The following is a 19,567-nucleotide window of genomic DNA, read 5'->3' on the forward strand; positions in this document are numbered from 1 at the left end:
TGTGGCCAACAATTATCTCACCCACGCCCACCCGTGTTTTGTCTTTGAAACCTCGTTTTTATGGTCTAGATTTAACTGGGACAGCTCAAGCCCCATTAGGCCAACAGCAGGCATGGGGGCAGTTATGCCTCCCGCCTTCACCCCCACACAATGTCAGTACAGGAAGCCCTGCTAAGCCACTCCCACCCACTGCTACCATGTCCAGCCCCAGGAAGCTGCCTTCACCTGTGACTGTCAGGTGTCCGTCATCACTGCACCCAACTCCGAGGTCCTGCCTCCCCACCACTAACAGATGAGGGGGAGGTGCCTCCCCCCACGGCTACTAACAATGGGAGGCTACTGCCCCAACAGCATGACCCCTGTTGGTTCCACCCCACTGACCAAGACCCCTGCCCTGAGCCCCTCTTCACCCCATGTCATAAGATGAGGGCCTGTGCATAAGACATCTGTCTTCATCCAGCCTAGGGCTCAGCAATGAAGTCCCATGTTTCTGACTTGAGTTGAGCCCATTGTTACGGGTGGTTCAGTAGAATCTAGTGATGACTGTGATAATAGGTTCTGAACTATAGGATTCTAGGCCTACTCCAGACGTTAGGATGACAATAGCCAAGAAACCTGGCTCAGGTGTCTTTGATCCTTACTTGATTCTGCGGTAACTGGGGGCTGCCTTGGATCCTGTCCCATGAGCCATCTGCACAGGGCGGAAGTGACATACAGAGGAGGCTCCTACTTGGATGAGTGATTATCTTGGCTGATGGAGCAGAAGGCATGCCAGGACACCATAACAGTGACTTCTGACTGCTAAACCCAAACCCTCACTCCAGCACTCACACCCAGATTTCTGGCCAGACCCCCTCTGCACCCCACCAACCCTTCATTCCAGCACCACCACCACCACCCTGCCCCATTCCCTGAGCACCTCCTCATCTCATAACCCTCACTTCTCAACCCACATAGACCCACCCCAGGCCTTAGCCTCTCTTTCCTCCTGCATCCTGACTCACTCATCCTCACTCCTTACTGTGACTCATGCACCACACCTCCTGGTCTCACCCACCCCAGATCCCCTAACCTTACCGTGACTCCTGTCATCCCCTTCCCTGAGGCTGCAGAAGGACCTGACTAAAGCCAGGTAAAACTTCTGGTACTATACAACTGTCATTTTTCTGTGGATAAATACTCAATGCATAGGTCATAAAACACACACACACACATACAATTTCAACTTTGCACATTTTGTTCTTTTCATCATGCCTTACTCATCTCTTTAACAGTGTTGCATGACATTACACTTTGAGTAACCCAGATGTGTCTCTATTTCAATGGCTTGGTTCAGGGATCACCAAGTAAATTTCCCTTTTATGTTCAGTCTGATGCATGCTTACAGGGCTCTGTGGGCCTTTTGGGGTGGAACCAAAGACAACATCAGATGGAGGAGGTGAGATTAGATGGTTTAGAGGTCATGTTCCTCCTTCAGTTCTGTCTCTCTGACCATATGGAAAACACCAGTGATAGGGGAACCCAACTGCTGGCAGTGAAGCAAACCCAGATATGGTAACAATGACTTTCAAAGACAAACAAATGGAATCTCAAGACATGAAATGTCCCCAGAACAGTAGGCGTGATTATCTCCTGTTTTCCAAAGACATGATCTCCAGGGCCAACTGAGTAGGGAAAACTTGTTTGGTGACAGCTTAAAGTCCATTGTGTTATCTTATTTGTTCTACATGAAATGTCCCTTCAGGAGTGTAGGAGGAAAAGTTTAGGATCATGCAGGTGTATTATTTCTGTTCTAATTCTGCAGACACCAGTCAACACCCTGGGTCTAATTTGCAGGCAAATTTGACACCTGTTCCTCCCATTCAAGTCAGTGACACCTCAGCCCTTTTCCGAAACAAAGTCTGCTGTGAACAATGATGAGTGGAAAATGACCTAGAGCCGGGTCAGATCCAGGCCCATCTCCTGCCCTGGACACAATCACAAACATAGAAAAAAACACCCCAGCAAAACACAGAAATTTTGCACTAGCCATTTCACATTGGTACATCGTAGAAATAACAAATTCCCTTGGTATTAATTAAGATTCCTACAAGCTCTGAGGCTGGGAATTGCCTCTGAGACCACGGGAACACACAGCTGTGTGCAAACTTTGAAGTCTAAAGCTTCAGCAAAGGAAAAATCAAAATCTTGACCCTCTTGTCTGACCATTACCTAACCCTACCACACCTCTAATCTTTCTGCCCTAGTGCCCATTATACAGCATAGCCACCCCTTCAACTTCCACCTTCTGCTGCCCTAGTGCCCATTATATAATATACGTGTGACTTCTTCTGAAGCCTTGTCTTCCTGATCTTTGTTAAGGACAAATAATTCCAGGTAGTGGTTCATGAAGGTCTCCCTGAAGCTTGTTCTCAGCTATGGAAGGATTATATCTTTCCTCTCAAAAGTTTCCAATGTACTTATGCTAAATGCTTAGTTACATTATTGCTCGGTCATGTGGGATGGATCTTAGTGTGAGTGAACAGAACTGTGGGGGAAAAAAACCCAAAAAACGTACACCATATCTGCTCTTCTAGCAGCCAAGTATTCACACCATGGGTGTGTGCGAGCTTAACCTGGATGTGCTCACTAATAGACCACCGGGTGTGATTGTGATTATCATGTGAGGTTCTTCCCTGTGCTAAATATGAATGAATCAGAGCTGAGGGCCAGTGTGGGGTCGTACCCTGTTTTAGAGTGGGAAACTGAGGCACGTGTGCACCCAATTTAGGCTTCATCAGTTTTGTCTTTTTCAGTACAGACAGAATTAGTGCCACAAATAGAATCATACAATTATAAAACACTAGGTCTGGAAGGGACCTCGAGAGGTCATTTAATCCAATCCCCTGTCCTCATGGCAGGACCTATCAAGGTCTAGACCATCCCTGACTGATATATATCTAACCTGCTCTTAAATATCTCCAGGGATGGAGATTCCACACCCTCCCTAGGCAATTTATTCCAGTGTTCAAAAACCCTGCTAGTTAGAAAGTTTTTCCTGATGCCCAACCTCAACCTTCTTTGCTACAGTTTGAGCCCATTGCTTCTTGTCTTATCCTCAAAGGACAAGGAGAACAATCTTCATCGCTCCTCCTTGTAACCCTCTGTTAGGTATTTGCAAACCACTATCATGCCACATCTCAGTCTTCTCTTTTGTAAGCTAAACAAACCTAGGTCTCTCAGTCTTGTCTGTAAATAATTTTCCTCTTGACAAATAATAACAGACATGAAAAATAGGTACATGGATCCAAGATAGGACATTCCACTAACACGTCCCTTAGTCTTCCATGATGGTCATCACCTCCCAGATCTCCTGCTCTGGATCTTTGGTCTCATTCTTTGGCTCCGGGTCCAGCATTTCTCCAAACTTGAGCTACTTTTTATATATACATTTTTCCATTCTCAGTCGCTTCATTCTCTTCCCTGTTCCCTGGTTTTTATTCAACATGTTAATACGGAGATTTCACCTGACCTGTACACTACACCTGTAGAAGCATCAATAACATAATGCATACATTTTTTAATTCATGATTTTGTAGTTTGAAAGACATATTGCCCTGGGCCACTCTTTTTCTAAATTTCTCAGATAAATGGTACTTTTATCAGTCTATATTTCTCACTGGCCGTGTCTACAGTAGCCCCAAACTTCGAAATTGCCATGCAAGTGGCCAGTTCGAAGTTTACTAATGAAGTGCGGAAATGAATATTCAGCACTTCATTAGCATGTGGGCGGCCGCGGCGCTTCGAAATTGATGCAGCTCGCTGCCGCGCGGCTCGTCCAGATGGGGCTCCTTTCCGAAAGGACCCCGCCTACTTCGAAGTCCCCTTATTCCTATGAGCAGATGTGAATAAGGGGACTTCGAAGTAGGCGGGGTCCTTTCGAAAAGGAGCCCCGTTGGGACGAGCTGCGTGGCGGCGAGGCGCGTCAATTTCGAAGCGCCGCGGCCACCCGCATGCTAATGAAGCACTGAATATGCATTTCAGCACTTCATGAGTAAACTTCGAAATGGCCATTTGCATGGCCATTTCGAAGTTTGGGGCTAGTGTAGGCACGGTCATTCTTACCTTTATCCAAAAAAAAAAAAACGCATTACTTATCTTGCCAAGAATATCACTTTAAATAAGCTAGCAAATGATACCATAGAGAAATAATACAACTCATCACAAATTGCTAGCCAGTAGAGATCAGAGTTTGCATAGAATCATAGAACAATAGAGCTGGAAGAAACCTAAAAAAAGCCATCGAGTCCAGCCACCTGCTCTAAGCAGGACGAAACCCATCAGATCAGCCCCACCAGGGCTTTGTTGAGGTGAGACTTAAACACCTCCAGGGATGGAGACTCCACTACTTCCCTGTGTAGAACATTTCAATGCTTTAAGTTTCCTATAAATGCATTAGCAAGATATTTAGGGAAAAACAATATGGAGCCATTTAAAGGGGGTGTTTATTATACACAGGCAGTTATACATGCAGACAAGCAAACGAATATTATGAGAATATGCAAATAAAAGTTATTGTACAGTTATGCAAATAGGTACCATATACACAAGGATTTGGTGCAATATTATTACATGGTGAGCAAACCTCTAATAAGAAAGAAACATTTGGAAAATAGCAGAGTTTTTGAATTGAAAAAAAATTAACTACATTGTCTTGAGCGACACTATAATGGTCCTTTGAAAGAAGTATTTTTGGAAGATCCCTTCTTGCAAAAGATCATGTCCACACACACTAAAGTGAATCAAAATATCAATCCGCTCTTTCACTAAAGAGAGGCCACACCCTGGCCGCCCTTCTGAAGGAACAGGATAGGAAATGCTGCAGATCAAAAAATCCAGCACCATGAGGACTGCTGTTTTGGAAAAAGGGCCACTGGGCAAGCTACACTATATTATTCCAAAAGAATCTTTCAGAAAAAAGTCACTCTTCTTCATCTGGGAACAAAAGAGGGCCACCGGAGAAAGGTCCACATTCTTCCAATTTCATATTGAAAGAATACATTTCCGCTGGGTCTACATGGTGGGCTTTCCCATGTTAATGAGTCACCTCAAAATTGCAAATGGCTGCTTATCAGCATGGTGCCCTAGCTCATTAGCATAGCCACGTGAGAGCTCAGTCTTGGCGGGGGGTGCCGGCAGTAAAGAGGCCGTGTGGACATGAATCTGATTCAGGCATAAGTATCTGATGACAGAGGGGCTTATTGCCCGCAGGAGCATGTCCACTTGACCTCTCTACTGCTGGTGTGAACAAGCTTTCATGGGGCTATGCTAATGAGCTGTGGGACCATGCTAATGAATGGCCATTTGCTATTTTCAGAATGCTCATTAGCATGGATCTGCCAGGATAGCTGTGCCATGTAGACCAAGACCTAATGTGTAGATGCACCGTGGGATTTTTCGAAAGAGCCCCAGCTTTTTTGAAAGAACTCACTAGTGTAGACGTAGCCAAAAGTGACAGGCATCAGGAGTAACTTACAGAAAGAGTTGGCACTTTTCCATCATTGCCTTTTTCAATTAACTCTAATTTCCACTTTCTTATTTATCCAGTTGTGTCAAAAGATGCTCCTCGCCAAGGTTTTTCTTAAGGCTGCCTTCACCTCTTTGTTCCTCAGAGTGTATATTACGGGATTGGACAGTGGTATCAAAATTGAGTTGATGAGGGAAATCAGTTGATCACTCTCTGGGATGGAGCTAGATTTGGGCATCAGGTAGGTGAAAAGGGGAGTTCCATAGAAGATTGTCACCAGCATGATGTGGGAGGAGCAGGTGGACAAGGCTTTACGCCTTCCCTCCGGCGATGGCACCTTGAAGATGGTGGAGATAATGAGGATGTAGGAGAGGATTATCAACAAGAAAGGGCCTAGGATGAACAAGACAGACACAGTCAAGAGCAAGATCTCATAATTGGAGGTATTGACGCAGGCCACCTCCATGATCGGTGGTAGATCACAGAAGAAGTGGTGGAGGTTGTTGGAGCCACAGAAGGGCAGGCTGAAGAGCCATGTGGTCTGAGCTATTTCCACCAAGATGCTGATCAACCATGAAGCCCCTGCAAGAACAGCACACACCCTACCGCTCATGGTGGTTGTGTAATGCAATGGATGACATATGGCCATGTAGCGGTCGTATGACATGGCTGTGAGGAGGCAGCCTTCCGTGAGGCTTGTTATGGTTATAACGACCATCTGGGCAGCACATCCCACAATGGAGATGGTCTTTTCCTTCACCAGAAGGTGAACCAGCAGCTGAGGGAACACACTGGTGGTGTAGCAGATTTCCACAACAGACAGGTGCACCAGGAAGAAATACATTGGTGTGTGAAGAGAGGAGTTCAGCTGTATCAGGAGGATGATGAGCAGGTTCCCCATGAGGGCAAGCAGGTAAATAACCAGAAGCACCACAAACAGAAGGATCTGCAGCTCGTTAAGGTGTGAAAACCCCACCAGGATGAACACATCAGAGATGGTCTGGTTCTCTCTGTACTCCCTTTGAGAGGAGCTCATCTGTAGGGATAACAACAGAGGTTAAATTTGAGGAATACCAAACTTGTGGATGGGAACCAAGTTTTTCAAACAGCTTTCTTTCCCATGGGCACTTTTCAGACTAAATGGGCTGCATTTCTGTATATTAATATGTAACGGAGCCCAAACATCTTTATTTTAAAACAGGTATTACTGTTTGAAGTCATTCAAACAGTGCCCAATGTGGATATGATGAAAATGTGACCACTTTGACATCGGTGGACCTACAGTTGATCTGCAAGGATAGTCTACACTATTGAGTAATTTCAAAAAAGTTGTGGGTCTTTCGAAAAATCCGCCGGAGTATCTACACTCCAAAATGCATTCTCTCCATATTTAATCGCAAGAATGTGGAACTCTTTCTGGAGGCTTTGCGACCGGGTGCTGGCAAACAGGGTGCGTGCTAACAGGAGGGAGTTTGGAGAGGCTCTCCTGGAGGAGGAGAAGGAAGGAAGGAGCAAACTAAAGCACCTTGGGGTAAGTGGCTGCTTATATTTGGAGGTTTTGGGCTTGTGTGTTTGTTTGGAGTTTGGAGTTTGTTTGTTTGGAGTGCTGAGCTGAGTGTGTGTTTGTTTGTTTGTTTGAAAGGCCGTGTGCTCAGGCAGGCAGGCAGGCAGGCAGTTGGAAGCTGATTAGGTTTGAATTGAAACACCGTGTGCTGATTGGCTGAGCTGTAGGCAGAGGGAGGAGCTATCAGGGAGGCTGAGCACTTAAACCCTGCTAGTAAGCGACCAGGGAGCTTTGCGACCGGGTGCTGGCAAACAGGGTGCGTGCTAACAGGAGGGAGTTTGGAGAGGCTCTCCTGGAGGAGGAGAAGGAAGGAAGGAGCAAACTAAAGCACCTTGGGGTAAGTGGCTGCTTATATTTGGAGGTTTTGGGCTTGTGTGTTTGTTTGGAGTTTGGAGTTTGTTTGTTTGGAGTGCTGAGCTGAGTGTGTGTTTGTTTGTTTGTTTGAAAGGCCGTGTGCTCAGGCAGGCAGGCAGGCAGGCAGTTGGAAGCTGATTAGGTTTGAATTGAAACACCGTGTGCTGATTGGCTGAGCTGTAGGCAGAGGGAGGAGCTATCAGGGAGGCTGAGCACTTAAACCCTGCTAGTAAGCGACCAGGGAGCTTTGCGACCGGGTGCTGGCAAACAGGGTGCGTGCTAACAGGAGGGAGTTTGGAGAGGGGAGTTTAGAGGGGGAGCTTGGAGGGAGCCAGTGACTTACTTCTGTTGCCCTTAAACTAAATCCTTTATAACAACCTCTATCTGAAACATTTAATTAACCCTCGTATATAACTAGAGTAGGAAATGGAGGCAGAAGCCCAGCAGCAGAGTGGGGGCTATCCTGTTTATTGTGTCGAGTGCAGTATGTATGACTACCTACCCTGTGGGCGGGTGGCGTATGTGTGCGCTCGATGCAAGGAGCTCCTGGCCCTCAGAGACCGAGTGCGTGCTTTGGAGGCCAGGGTGGCTGAACTGGAGGAGCTAAGGAAGGCAGAGGTGTTTGTGGATGAGACTTTCCGGGACATAGTAGGGCTGTCCCACCTCCAATCTGACAGTCCTGAGGCTGTTACGGAGGATGAAAGGCTCAGGGAAGGAGAGCAGTCAAGGGGAGCAGAGGGAAACCATCCCGTAGTTGGGACCCTCCTTCCAGAGGGTGATGTTGTATCCTCTCGTGCCGAGGATACTTCTCCGGGGGAGGGAGCGCCAGCTGTTAGGAAGAAGCAGGTTTTAGTAGTGGGGGATTCGATCATTAGAAATATAGATAGTTGGGTTTGTGATGACCGGGAGAACCGTATGGTGACTTGCCTGCCTGGTGCGAAGGTTGCGGATCTCTCGAGGCATCTAGACAGACTTATGGGCAGTGCTGGGGAGGAGCCGGTCGTCGTGGTACATGTTGGTACCAATGACATAGGGAAGGGTAGAAGAGATGTTCTGGAGGCCAAATTTAGGTTACTAGGAAGGAGACTGAAATCCAGAACATCTTTGGTGGCATTCTCTGAAATGCTTCCAGTTCCACGCGCAGGGCCAGATAGACAGGCAGAACTTCAGAGTCTCAATGCGTGGATGAGACGATGGTGTAGGGAAGAGGGGTTTAGATTTATTAGGAACTGGGGACACTTTTGGGGTAGGGGGAGCCTATACAGGAAGGATGGGCTCCACCTAAATCAAGGTGGATCCAGACTGCTGGCATTAAACATTAAAAAGGACATAGAGCAGTTTTTAAACTAAGAGGTGGGGGAAAGCCGATTGGTGCGGGGGAGCACCTGGATCGGACGGAGACTTCTCTTACACGAGGCTCCATAGACAGGGATTCCCTAGAAGTTAGTCAGATAGGGAACGTGGGAAATAATATATGGGCAAGATCAGATGTGAAACAATCGTGCATAAAAAAATCCACCACGTCTGTGAAAGGCGGACATATAAATAGTGGTAGTTTTCTAACATGCTTTTACACTAATGCTAGGAGTCTGTCTAATAAGATGGGTGAACTGGAGTACCTCATATCAAAGGAGGAAGTTGACATAATAGGCATCTCAGAAACATGGTGGAATGAGGACAATCAGTGGGACACTATCATACCGGGATATAAATTATATCGGAAAGACAGAACAGGTCGTGCGGGTGGCGGAGTGGTACTATATGTGAAGGATAATATAGAATCAAATGAAGTAAAAATCCTAAAGGAATCAAAATGTTCCATAGAATCATTATGGATAACAATTCATTCCTCTAATATGAATATGGCATTAGGAATATATTACCGACCACCTAACCAGGACAGTGATAGTGATGCTGAAATGATGAGGGAGATTAGAGAGGCTATCAAAATAAAAAACACAGTAATAATAGGAGATTTCAATTATCCCCATATTGATTGGGTGCATGTCACCTCAGGACGGGATTCAGAGATTAAATTTCTTGATGCCTTAAATGACTGCTTCTTGGAGCAGCTAGTACAGGAACCCACAAGGGGAGAGTCGATTCTCGATCTAGTCTTGACTGGAACGCAGGATCTGGTCCAAGAGGTAACTGTTACTGGACCGCTTGGAAATAGTGACCACAATATAATAACTTTTAATATTCCTGTGTTGGGAAGAACACCGCAGCGGTCAAACACTCTGGCATTTAATTTCAAAAAGGGGAATTACACTAAAATGAGGAAGCTAGTTAAACAGAAACTAAAAGGTAGAGTAATTAAACTAAAATCCCTGGAAGCTGCATGGAAACTGTTTAAAGACACCATACTAGAGGCCCAACTTAAATGTATACCCCAAATAAAAAAACACAGTAAGAGACCTAACAAAGAACCACCATGGCTAAACAGCCATGTTAAAAAGGCAGTGAGAGAGAAAAGGGCAGCTTTTAAAAAGTGGAAGTCAAATCCTAGTGAGGAAAATAGAAAGGAACATAAACACTCCCAAATTAACTGTCATAATGTAGTAAGAAAAGCCAAAAAAGAGTTTGAGGAACAGCTAGCCAAAAATTCAAAAAACAATAGTAAAATGTTTTTTAAATACATTAGAAGCAGGAAGCCTGCTAAAAAAGCAGTGGGGCCCTTGGATGATAAAGATATAAAAGGAGCGATCAAGGAAGACAGTGCCATTGCGGAGCGATTAAATGATTTCTTTGCTTCAGTCTTCACGGCTGAAGATGTTACAGAGGTTCCTAAATCTGAGCCAGCCTTTTTAGGCGACAAATCTGAGGAACTCACTCAGATTGAAGTGACATTAGAGGAGGTTTTGGAATTAATTGATAAGCTGAATAGTAACAAGTCCCCAGGACCAGATGGCATTCACCCAAGGGTTCTGAAAGAACTCAAATGTGAAATTGCGGAGTTATTAACAGTGGTTTGTAACCTATCCTTTAAATCCACTTTGGTACCAAATGACTGGAAGACGGCCAATATAACACCAATATTTAAAAAAGGCTCTAGAGGAGATCCTGGCAATTATAGACCGATAAGTTTAACATCAGTACCAGGCAAATTAGTAGAAACACTAGTAAAGAGTAAAATTGCAAGGCACATAGAAGAGCACGAATTGTTGGGCAAAAGTCAGCATGGTTTCTGCAGAGGGAAGTCGTGTCTGTCTAATCTATTAGAATTCTTTGAAGGGGTTAATAAACATGCGGACAAGGGGCACCCAGTGGACATAATATACCTAGATTTCCAGAAAGCCTTTGACACGGTCCCACACCAAAGGCTTTTATGTAAATTAGGTGGTCATGGGATAGGAGGAAAGGTCCTTTCATGGATCGGGAATTGGTTAAAAGACAGAAAACAAAGGGTGGGAATAAATGGTAAATTTTCACAATGGAGGGGGGTAACTAGTGGTGTTCCCCAGGGCTCAGTCCTGGGACCGATCCTGTTCAACTTGTTCATCAATGATCTGGAAAATGAGGTAAGCAGTGAGGTGGCAAAGTTTGCAGATGACACCAAGTTGTTCAGGACAGTCAAAACCAAAAGGGATTGTGAAGAACTACAAAAAGATCTCAGCAAACTGAGTGATTGGGCAGCAAAATGGCAAATGAAATTTAATGTGGGTAAGTGTAAGGTAATGCATGTTGGAAAAAATAACCCAAATTACACGTACTACATGATGGGGTCAAATTTAGCTACGACAGATCAGGAAAGGGATCTTGGAGTTATAGTGGATAGTTCTCTGAAGACATCCACGCAGTGTGCAGCGGCAGTTAGTAAGGCAAATAGGATGTTAGGAATTATTAAAAAAGGGATCGATAATAAGACAAAAGATATCATACTTCCCCTATATAAAACTATGGTACGCCCACATCTCGAGTACTGCGTGCAGATGTGGTCTCCTCACCTCAAAAAAGATATATTGGCATTAGAAAAGGTTCAGAAAAGGGCGACTAAGATGATTAGGGGCTTGGAAAGGGTCCCATATGGGGAGAGGCTAGAGAGACTGGGACTTTTCAGTTTGGAAAAGAGGCGATTGAGGGGCGATATGATAGAGGTATATAAAATCATGAATGGTGTGGAGAAAGTGAATATAGAAAAATTATTTACCTTTTCCCATAATACAAGAACTAGGGGACACCAAATGAAATTGATGGGTAGTGGGTTCAAAACTAATAAAAGGAAATTTTTCTTCACACAGCGCACAGTCAACCTGTGGAACTCCTTGCCCGAGGCGGCTGTGAAGGCCAGGACTCTATTAGGGTTTAAAAAAGAGCTTGATAAATTTTTGCAGGTCAGGTCCATAAATGGCTATTAGCCAGGGATAAAGTATGGTGCCCTAGCCTTCATAACAAGGGCAGGAGATGGATGGCAGGAGATAAATCACTTGTCTTCTGTTCTCCTTCTCTGGGGCGCCTGGCATTGGCCACCGTCGGCAGATGGGATGCTGGGCTTGATGGACCTTTGGTCTGACCCAGTATGGCCATTCTTATGTTCTTATGTTCTTATGAGGCCCTCATCCACTGCTGGACGAGAGAAACCTACTTTTTCCCAAATATTCTTTCAGATAAAAAACGTGTAGATGCCCTAGGGTCACTTTTTTTGAAAGAGCAGTCCTCCATGGCACCAGATTTTCTAATCCGCAGAAATTTCTGACCCACTTTTTTGAAAAGATCAACCATGGCATGGCCGATTTCTACAGAAATAGTAGATTGATTTTTGATCTGTTTTTGTGTGTGGGCGTAACCTATCAAAAGAAGGTTTTTTGGAAGAGGTCTTCCAAAAGGATGTTTTTTGAATGATCACTGGAGTGTAGATGTAGCCCAAGAGTTTGGAATCTAACCAATTGATGGTATGAGATCTACATGAGTTTATACCACCCATATATATCTATATCTATCTATATATATAGATATATATATAGATCTCTCTCTCTCTCTCTCTATATATATATATATATATATTTCATTTTCCCACAACAGAGGTTCTGTTCTTCATTATCTTTCTGTCTGTATGAGAATAATTTTAAAAATATCTTTCTTCCTTTCTTTCATTCTTTCTTATAGGTTGTGGCCACACTTGGCCAAAACTTTGAAATGACCATGCAAATGACCATTTCGAAGATTACTAACGAGGTGCTGAATTAAATATTCAGCGCCTCATTAGCATTAGGATGCTTCCGGCCTCAGCAATTTGAAAGCCCCACTTTCGAACGCCCATGGCTCAGGGGTCCTTTTCGAAAGGTTCCCGCACTTTCCAAAATTCCCTTATTCTGTTCAGCTGAGCAGAATAAGGGGATTTCAAAATGTGCAGGGTCCTTTCAAAGAGAACCCCTGTGTAGCCGTGCCGAGCATTTGAAAGCATGGACAGAAGCATCCTAATGCTAATGAGGCACTGAGTATTCAATTCAGCGCCTCATTAGTAATCTTCAAAATGGCCATTTGAATGACCATTTCAAAGTTTTGGCCAAGTGTGGCCATAGCTATAGGGAATGTTAATTTATTCCACATTACCAAATATGATGCTTCTCAATGAACCTTACACAAAAGTGAGAAAAAAAGATATTTCATGTCATGCTCTGTGTGGGAAGAGTTAAATCAATGGCTAAGGTTCGAAAACTAGAAGAAAAAAGTTATTGGAAAACAAATTGACTGTAGCACTTTTTTTTGTTAAAATATAGCAAATGATAAAAATTATTAGTCCTGAAGAAAAAGATTACAGTTACTGAAATTCTCATTTGAAAATAATGAAAAATTGCAAATATTTATCAATAAATTTATTAAGAAATTCAAAATAAAGAATAACTCTTTATAAATAATATTATGGTTTTGAAAATATACAATAATTTAAATAAAGCAGGGATATCGGCCTTTCATTTAAAAAAGTGGGTTACGGACCCAAGAAATAATAGGTATATCAGCTCGTTTTCCAATATTAATTTTGCATCCCAAATCTCTATGAGAAGCTGGAATAGCAAAAATAGAAAAAATACCTCTAACGGTGGCTTAGAAGAGGTAATATGAAATGGAATGGAATTTGAAAACTGCTGCCAACATCATATTTTGAGACAAAGCATTAATTGAAATGAACTCGTTTATTCAGAAAACATTTTGATTTCTTTCAAGGTTTCTCATTGAAATAAAACCTGCATAAACCATTTTCTCAGCAGGGGTTTTGATTTATTTCTTTATTTTTTGGACAGCTGGCTCTAAATAAAGGAAGAAATGTACTCACCATAACGAATAATGTCTCTGTTGATTCTTGTCACTGGCAGTTGTGTGTAATTTCCAGGGCTCTTCAAAGTGTTTGGTTACACGTATTACATACAGTAGAACATGACAGCCATGAAAGAAGAACACATTCTGTACAGAACAACAAGAAGTCCTATGACACCTTATAGACTAACAGATATCTTGGAGCATAATCATTCATGGGCAAAGACCCACAGACTTTCCCCACAAAAGCTTATCCTCCAAAATATGTTAGTCTCTAAGGAGCCACAGGACTTCTTGTTGTTCCCGAAGATACTGACTAACACGGCTACCTCCCTGATACTTGTCATTCTGTGGAGAGAGGGTTGTGGTGAACTCAGCTGGTGGAGACACCATTTAATTTAACCCAACCAACCGTTTTCAGATCAGTACTCAAAACACACCTCATGAAACATTTCCACTCAGATTCAAAGGAAGATGATGTAGTTTGGGGAACAATGTATGAAAAGAGAGAAGCGAATACACACCATCTATAGCAAAACAACAACAAACGCAATGATTAGAATTATGGCACGGTGGTGAGCTTGGCTGACACCCATCTATCACTCTGGTTGGCATGATGGAATTCTGCAAAAAGAAATCTACTTAATGTAAATGAGCATGACACTGCTGAAGACCTAACTCATGGATTGTTAAATTAGTAGAATTCAGAATGGTAGATTCCAGAGCAATGGATAAATAGATAGGCTGATACACAGTTAGCCAGAAGGATTTGTCTAAGATAGATAGATAAATGGATGGATGTGAATACAGAGAAAATCCATGTGCTCCATGACACATTCAGGTTCTCTGCTCATGTATAGAAAATTCAGATGACGAGCCAATGACATGATTTTTCTCTATTTGTAGACTGGGTCAGAAGGCCCACAGACTTGTGAGAGAACGGTTGAGGGGCTCAAGACATTCATTTTTAGCCTACCTTGATTAAGAAGAGTAATTCTATCTCTGGGCTGCGGGCGCTATAAGTATAGAAGGAAACAAAGGTGTTTTTATCTCATTCACTGGCTTCTGGGACCAGATCTCCTGAGGAAATTTCTGCCAATTTTCCATAGGGAAAGAACAGCCCTGCCTCAGAATGCAAGCAACCAAAATCCATGAGGTCAGTCATTTCACAGGGAGTTGTATCATTAATATCATTGAATAGTAACAGAGAGAGAGCCGTGCTAGTCTCTATACTATCAAAACAAAAAAGCAGTCCGGTAGCACTTTAAAGACTAATCAAATCATTTATTAGGTGATGAGCTTTCGTAGGACAGACCCACTTCTTCAGGCCATAGAAATACCAGAGCAGACTCTATATTTAAGGCACAGAGCACCAAAAATAGTGATCAAGGTTGACAAATCAGAAAAAAAAATGATCAAGGTGAGCAAATCAGAGAGCAGAGGGGCAGAAGAAGGCGGGGAGAAGTAAAGAATTAGATAAAGCAAAGCATGTAAAAGAGTCCTTATAGTGACTCAAAAAATTGCCGTCAGACAATGCCCACACGCTTTGTATATTGGACAAACGTCAAACTCTCTTAGACAATGAATTAATGGGCATAAAACAGGCATAAAAACACTCCTGATTCACAAGCCGGTCAGCCAGCACTTTACTGGATTGGGCCATACTCTTAATGACCTGAAAGTCTGTGTTTTACTGAAAAGGAACTTTAACAGCTGTTTGGAAAGAGAGGCTGCTGAACTCTCTTTTATATTCAAATTCAACACATTAACACGTGGTTTGAACCAGGGAAGGAATTATTTGTGTCACTGTGTCTCAAAATTTCAGTTTCTTTCAAGGGTGTCTCATTGAAATGAAATCTGCACAAACCATTTTTTCAGAAAGAATTTTGATTTCTTTCTTTTGTTTTGTTATTGGCGGGTTGCCCTTAAATAAAAGAAGTGTACTCACCATAAGGAGTAATGTCTCTTTTGATTAGTGTCACTAGCATAATGGCGGCTGTGGCGATTTGAAAGTGCAGCTTTTTGAATCGTGTGCTGCACGTGGAGATGGGACCTTCCAAATGGTCCCCCCAGTTTTCAAAAGCCCCTTCTAAGGTCTCATCTCCACGGACGGCGCGCAATTCAAAAAGCTGCACTTTCAAATCACCATGGCTGCCATTATGATAATGAGGTGCTGCATACTCATTACAGCACCTCATTATCATATTTCAAACCTGCTCAGATAACATGCGAAAGGAAGAGGCTCATGAAGACACAGGGGTAGACTTCAATGAGAGAATGGCTGGGGGGTTTATGACATTTGTTTTTAGCCTACGTTACTTGAGAAGAGTAATTCCATCTCTGGGTTGTGGGTGCTCTATGTGTAGAAGGAAACAGAGGTATTTTTGTTTCATTCACTGGATTTTGGGACCAGATCCCCTGAGGAAATATCTGATAATGTTCATGGGGAAAGAACAGCCCTGCTTCAAGCTGCAACAAAACAAAATCCATGAGGTCAGTCATCTCACACAGAGTTGTATCATCACCATTGTGTGTGTTTTACGTGAAACTCAGCATGGGATTTCCTAACTGTGATAAACTATATGATATTTCCTTTGTATGGCAGGAGGAACGATGTGTTCCAGGCAACACAACACAATGAGTCAGTACTAGGGGAAGGAACAAGGCCCAGGGCTCATGACGCCAGGTCCCTGAGGCTCAGACAGTGGGATGCACTCTTCTCCAAGAACCACGGTGAGAACCCAGCAGCTGTGACTCCCAGTCCCACCCACTTTAACCATTGTGCCACAGCTGGGAACGGAACCCAGAAGTCCTCACCTCCAGACCACAGTGCACTGGCCATAGAAGGGGATGTGTTAACAGGAGTGGGGTGCGGGGCTCAGCGTGGGGCACCTTCCCCCTTAGTCAGTGCTGCTAGCAATACTTCCACATGGAACTAGGGGGAGCTGAGCCGCAGGGACAGCCCTGTAGGATGGTCTCAGGTTGCCGGGTTCCAATTCCCCAGCTCAGCCGTGGAAGTCCCTGCACTGCTGGGACCAGGGAGGCACATTCAGGAATGTTCTCCTCGTGGGTCAGCACTAGTCCCAATGCACCACATACTGCACAGACCTGTCTTGGATCTCTCCTGGTGGCACGTCTCTCTCTGGCTGCGTCTACTCTACAAAAATAACTTCGGAGTTGCTTAGGGGTCTACACGTACCCTACTTTGAAGTTCAACTGTGAAGTAGGGCACTTCTCCATTCCCAGGAATGGAGTAAGGACTGCGAAGTTGGGCTCCCTACTTCTAAGTTAACTTCAACGTAAGGGGAAAATGTGTGTAGACTCTCTGCTGGCTACTTGGATGTAGCTCTGTTTTTCCTACTTCAAGTCATGAGCCTGACCATTGGGACCTTAGCAAGAGGAGATGATGGTACTGGTTCCTGCACACACACTCCTAGAAGGGCTTATTCCCACCTAAAGGGAACAACAGTCTGTTATGTAATATACTGAGCATATTAGTGATTTGTGGAAGGTCACTGTCAGTTTATTTAGTTATGTGAAGCTACTGAGCAAAGTATCAGAGGGGCAGCCACTTTAGTGTGTATCCGCAAAAACAACGAGAAGTCCTGTAGCACCTTGTAGACTATCAGACATATTGGAGAATAAGCTTTCATGGGCAGAGACCCACTTAGTCAGATTCATTGGCAGGACAAATGGGGTGAGGTAGTAAGTTTTCCTGGACCAGCTTCTGTTTCTCTTGCCGACAATAGGTATGTATCTCACCTTCCTTGTCTTCAAAATCTCATTTTATCGGTCGTGATCTTTTGTAAGAGTGGTAAGATACTACTAGGATGACATTTAGATGTGCTTTGAATAAAGGAGCTCCCAAGGAACTTGTTAAAGACAGGAAAAGACTTTTAATGCCATTTTCACAAGAGTCAGAGCAGAACTCTTCTATCTTTGAGATTCTACAGTGTCAGCTGGACAATGTTACATATGAGTAAGTATTTCCTGAGTTGAGTTATACTAAGAATTAATATACCAGACTGTGTCCCTCATACATTCATTTAACAAAGACACAATCCTCATGTACTAAATATCATAGCAACAATAGTGGCCTATTAGCAAACACAGACATGGCTGGTGATATGATGGCTGTGTCTACACTAGACTCAGCTGTCGACAGAAGGCACTGTCGACTGTGAATTCTCGACAGAACCTCTGTCAACAAAGTTGCCTCTACACACAACTTGATCCGTTGACAGAGAACTGCCAGACTGCACTGCCTTCTGCTCCAAGAAAGAGGAATGGCAGGTCTGCCAAGAGTGCTACTGGTCAACTGGAAGTCCATTCCATCAACAGAGGGGTCTGTATTGCGCATCTGTCAATGGTACTCTGTCAAGAGATTGTTGTGCCTCAAATTTTAAAGGGATAATACTGTCAATGCAAAAGCAGACGTCTGTCGAGAATCTGTTGGCAGACTATTTTAAGTGCATAGTCACTCCCTTTCTGTCCACAAAACTCTCTAGTGTAGACCTAGCCTAGATGGTTTAACAAAAAAGGCTATGGTTAATTTGGTTTCCAGTAATATTTTCTTCCCGTTTTCAAACCTTAAGCATGGATATAGTTCTCCCAAAACAGAGCACTGCTTCACATGTCTGTGTTCCAATTTTTGTCTGGAAGGTTTATAGGAATGCAATCCTATTCCAGGTTTGTCCTGTTTTCATGACTCATCTTGGCTCAGTCTCTCAACATTTGTTCAGTTATGACGGTTTTGAGGACTGTACTTATTGTGGTCGTTTTGTCTGTTTTCTGTTTGGTTTTATGAGAAGCAATCCCTTTTTGAGTACATCCCATTTTCCTGGCACAACAAAATCCTGACTTTGCTTGAAGTTGTGATTGGAAGGAACTGTATACCAATTTTGGTAGCCCTAGTTCTTACCATTAAGAAGGAACTCTTGGTCAAAGAGATAAAAAAGCAGACAAACTCTCTCGTGCATTGAGGGTAAGGAGAAGGGCTAGTAAGAAAAGTTTCTTTCCATTCTCTTGACCCATTTAGAACATGTCAAATGGCAAAATCAGAATTAAAAAAGCAGGAAGCATTATAAGAAATTCAACAACATGTTTTGACTAATTCTGTTGTTCACTCTTTAATTTCTACAGTTGTGTGAATAGAAGCTCTTCTCTACAGTTTTTTCTAAAAGCTCCCTTCACCTATTTGTTCCTTAGAGTGTCTATCATTGGATTCAACAGAGGTGACAGGATGGTATTCATGAGGCAAATAATTAAATCACTCTCTAGATTGGGGCCTGACTTAGGCACTAGGTAGATGACAAGAGCAGTGCCATACAACAAACTCACCACCATGAGGAAGGCAGAACAGGTGGAGAAGGCCTTAAGCCTTCCCTCTGCTGACAGCAGCTTGAGAATGTTGGAGATAATGCAGATGTAGGACAGGATTATCATGAACAAATTGTTTATGATGAACAGCCCTGCCGTAGTTGAGATCATAATCTTGGTTTTGGAGGTGTCGGCACATGCCATCTTCAGCACTGCTGGGATGTCGCAGAAGAAGTGTTGGATTCGGTTAGAGCCGCAGAAGGGCAGGCTGAAGATCCAAGTGGTCTGAGCTACTTCCACTGAGATGCTGATGACCCATGAAGCCCCTGAATACTGGTGTCCCATATTTACCATAGGACAAAGGCTGTCACCAAGCCAGATGGACAACCCAGGGCCCTGAGGGAAGAGGCATGAAACCAGCTTAGCAAGGCAAAATGAAAAGATAAGGAACAAGGACAACCGGAGGTAATGCACATCCATCAGAAAAACCGCATGGTGATTTAAAACTTCCTGACCCTGTTGAAGAAGAGCTATTATAAGAGGAGGGTAGCTTCCCTAAAAGGACCAGG

At 43.5% G+C, this 19,567-nt stretch overlaps 1 protein-coding gene across 1 annotated transcript; it reads right to left on the reverse strand.

Moving 5' to 3' along the window:
* Positions 1-5,591: 5,591 nt before the first annotated feature.
* Positions 5,592-19,343, reverse strand: LOC142004804 (olfactory receptor 10A4-like). The gene is made up of 2 exons (XM_074982493.1): positions 19,020-19,343; positions 5,592-6,542 (listed from the first exon to the last, which is right to left on the reverse strand). The coding sequence occupies exons 1-2, from the start codon at positions 19,341-19,343 to the stop codon at positions 5,592-5,594; spliced, it is 1,275 nt and encodes a 424-aa protein (XP_074838594.1).
* Between the last annotated feature and the right edge of the window lie 224 nt (positions 19,344-19,567).

The sequence above is a fragment of the Carettochelys insculpta genome, chromosome 32, assembly GCF_033958435.1.
Source record: "Carettochelys insculpta isolate YL-2023 chromosome 32, ASM3395843v1, whole genome shotgun sequence".
NCBI classification, from domain to species: Eukaryota; Metazoa; Chordata; order Testudines; family Carettochelyidae; genus Carettochelys; species Carettochelys insculpta.

Excerpts from the sequence above, each read along its gene's own strand:
- LOC142004804 (XM_074982493.1), bottom strand. The coding sequence starts at position 19,343 with ATGGGACACCAGTATTCAGGGGCTTCATGGGTCATCAGCATCTCAGTG. Across the intron at positions 6,543-19,019 it reads GTTCTGCCTTCCTCATGGTG|ATGAGCTCCTCTCAAAGGGA; the intron begins GTGAGTTTGTTG and ends TTATCCCTACAG.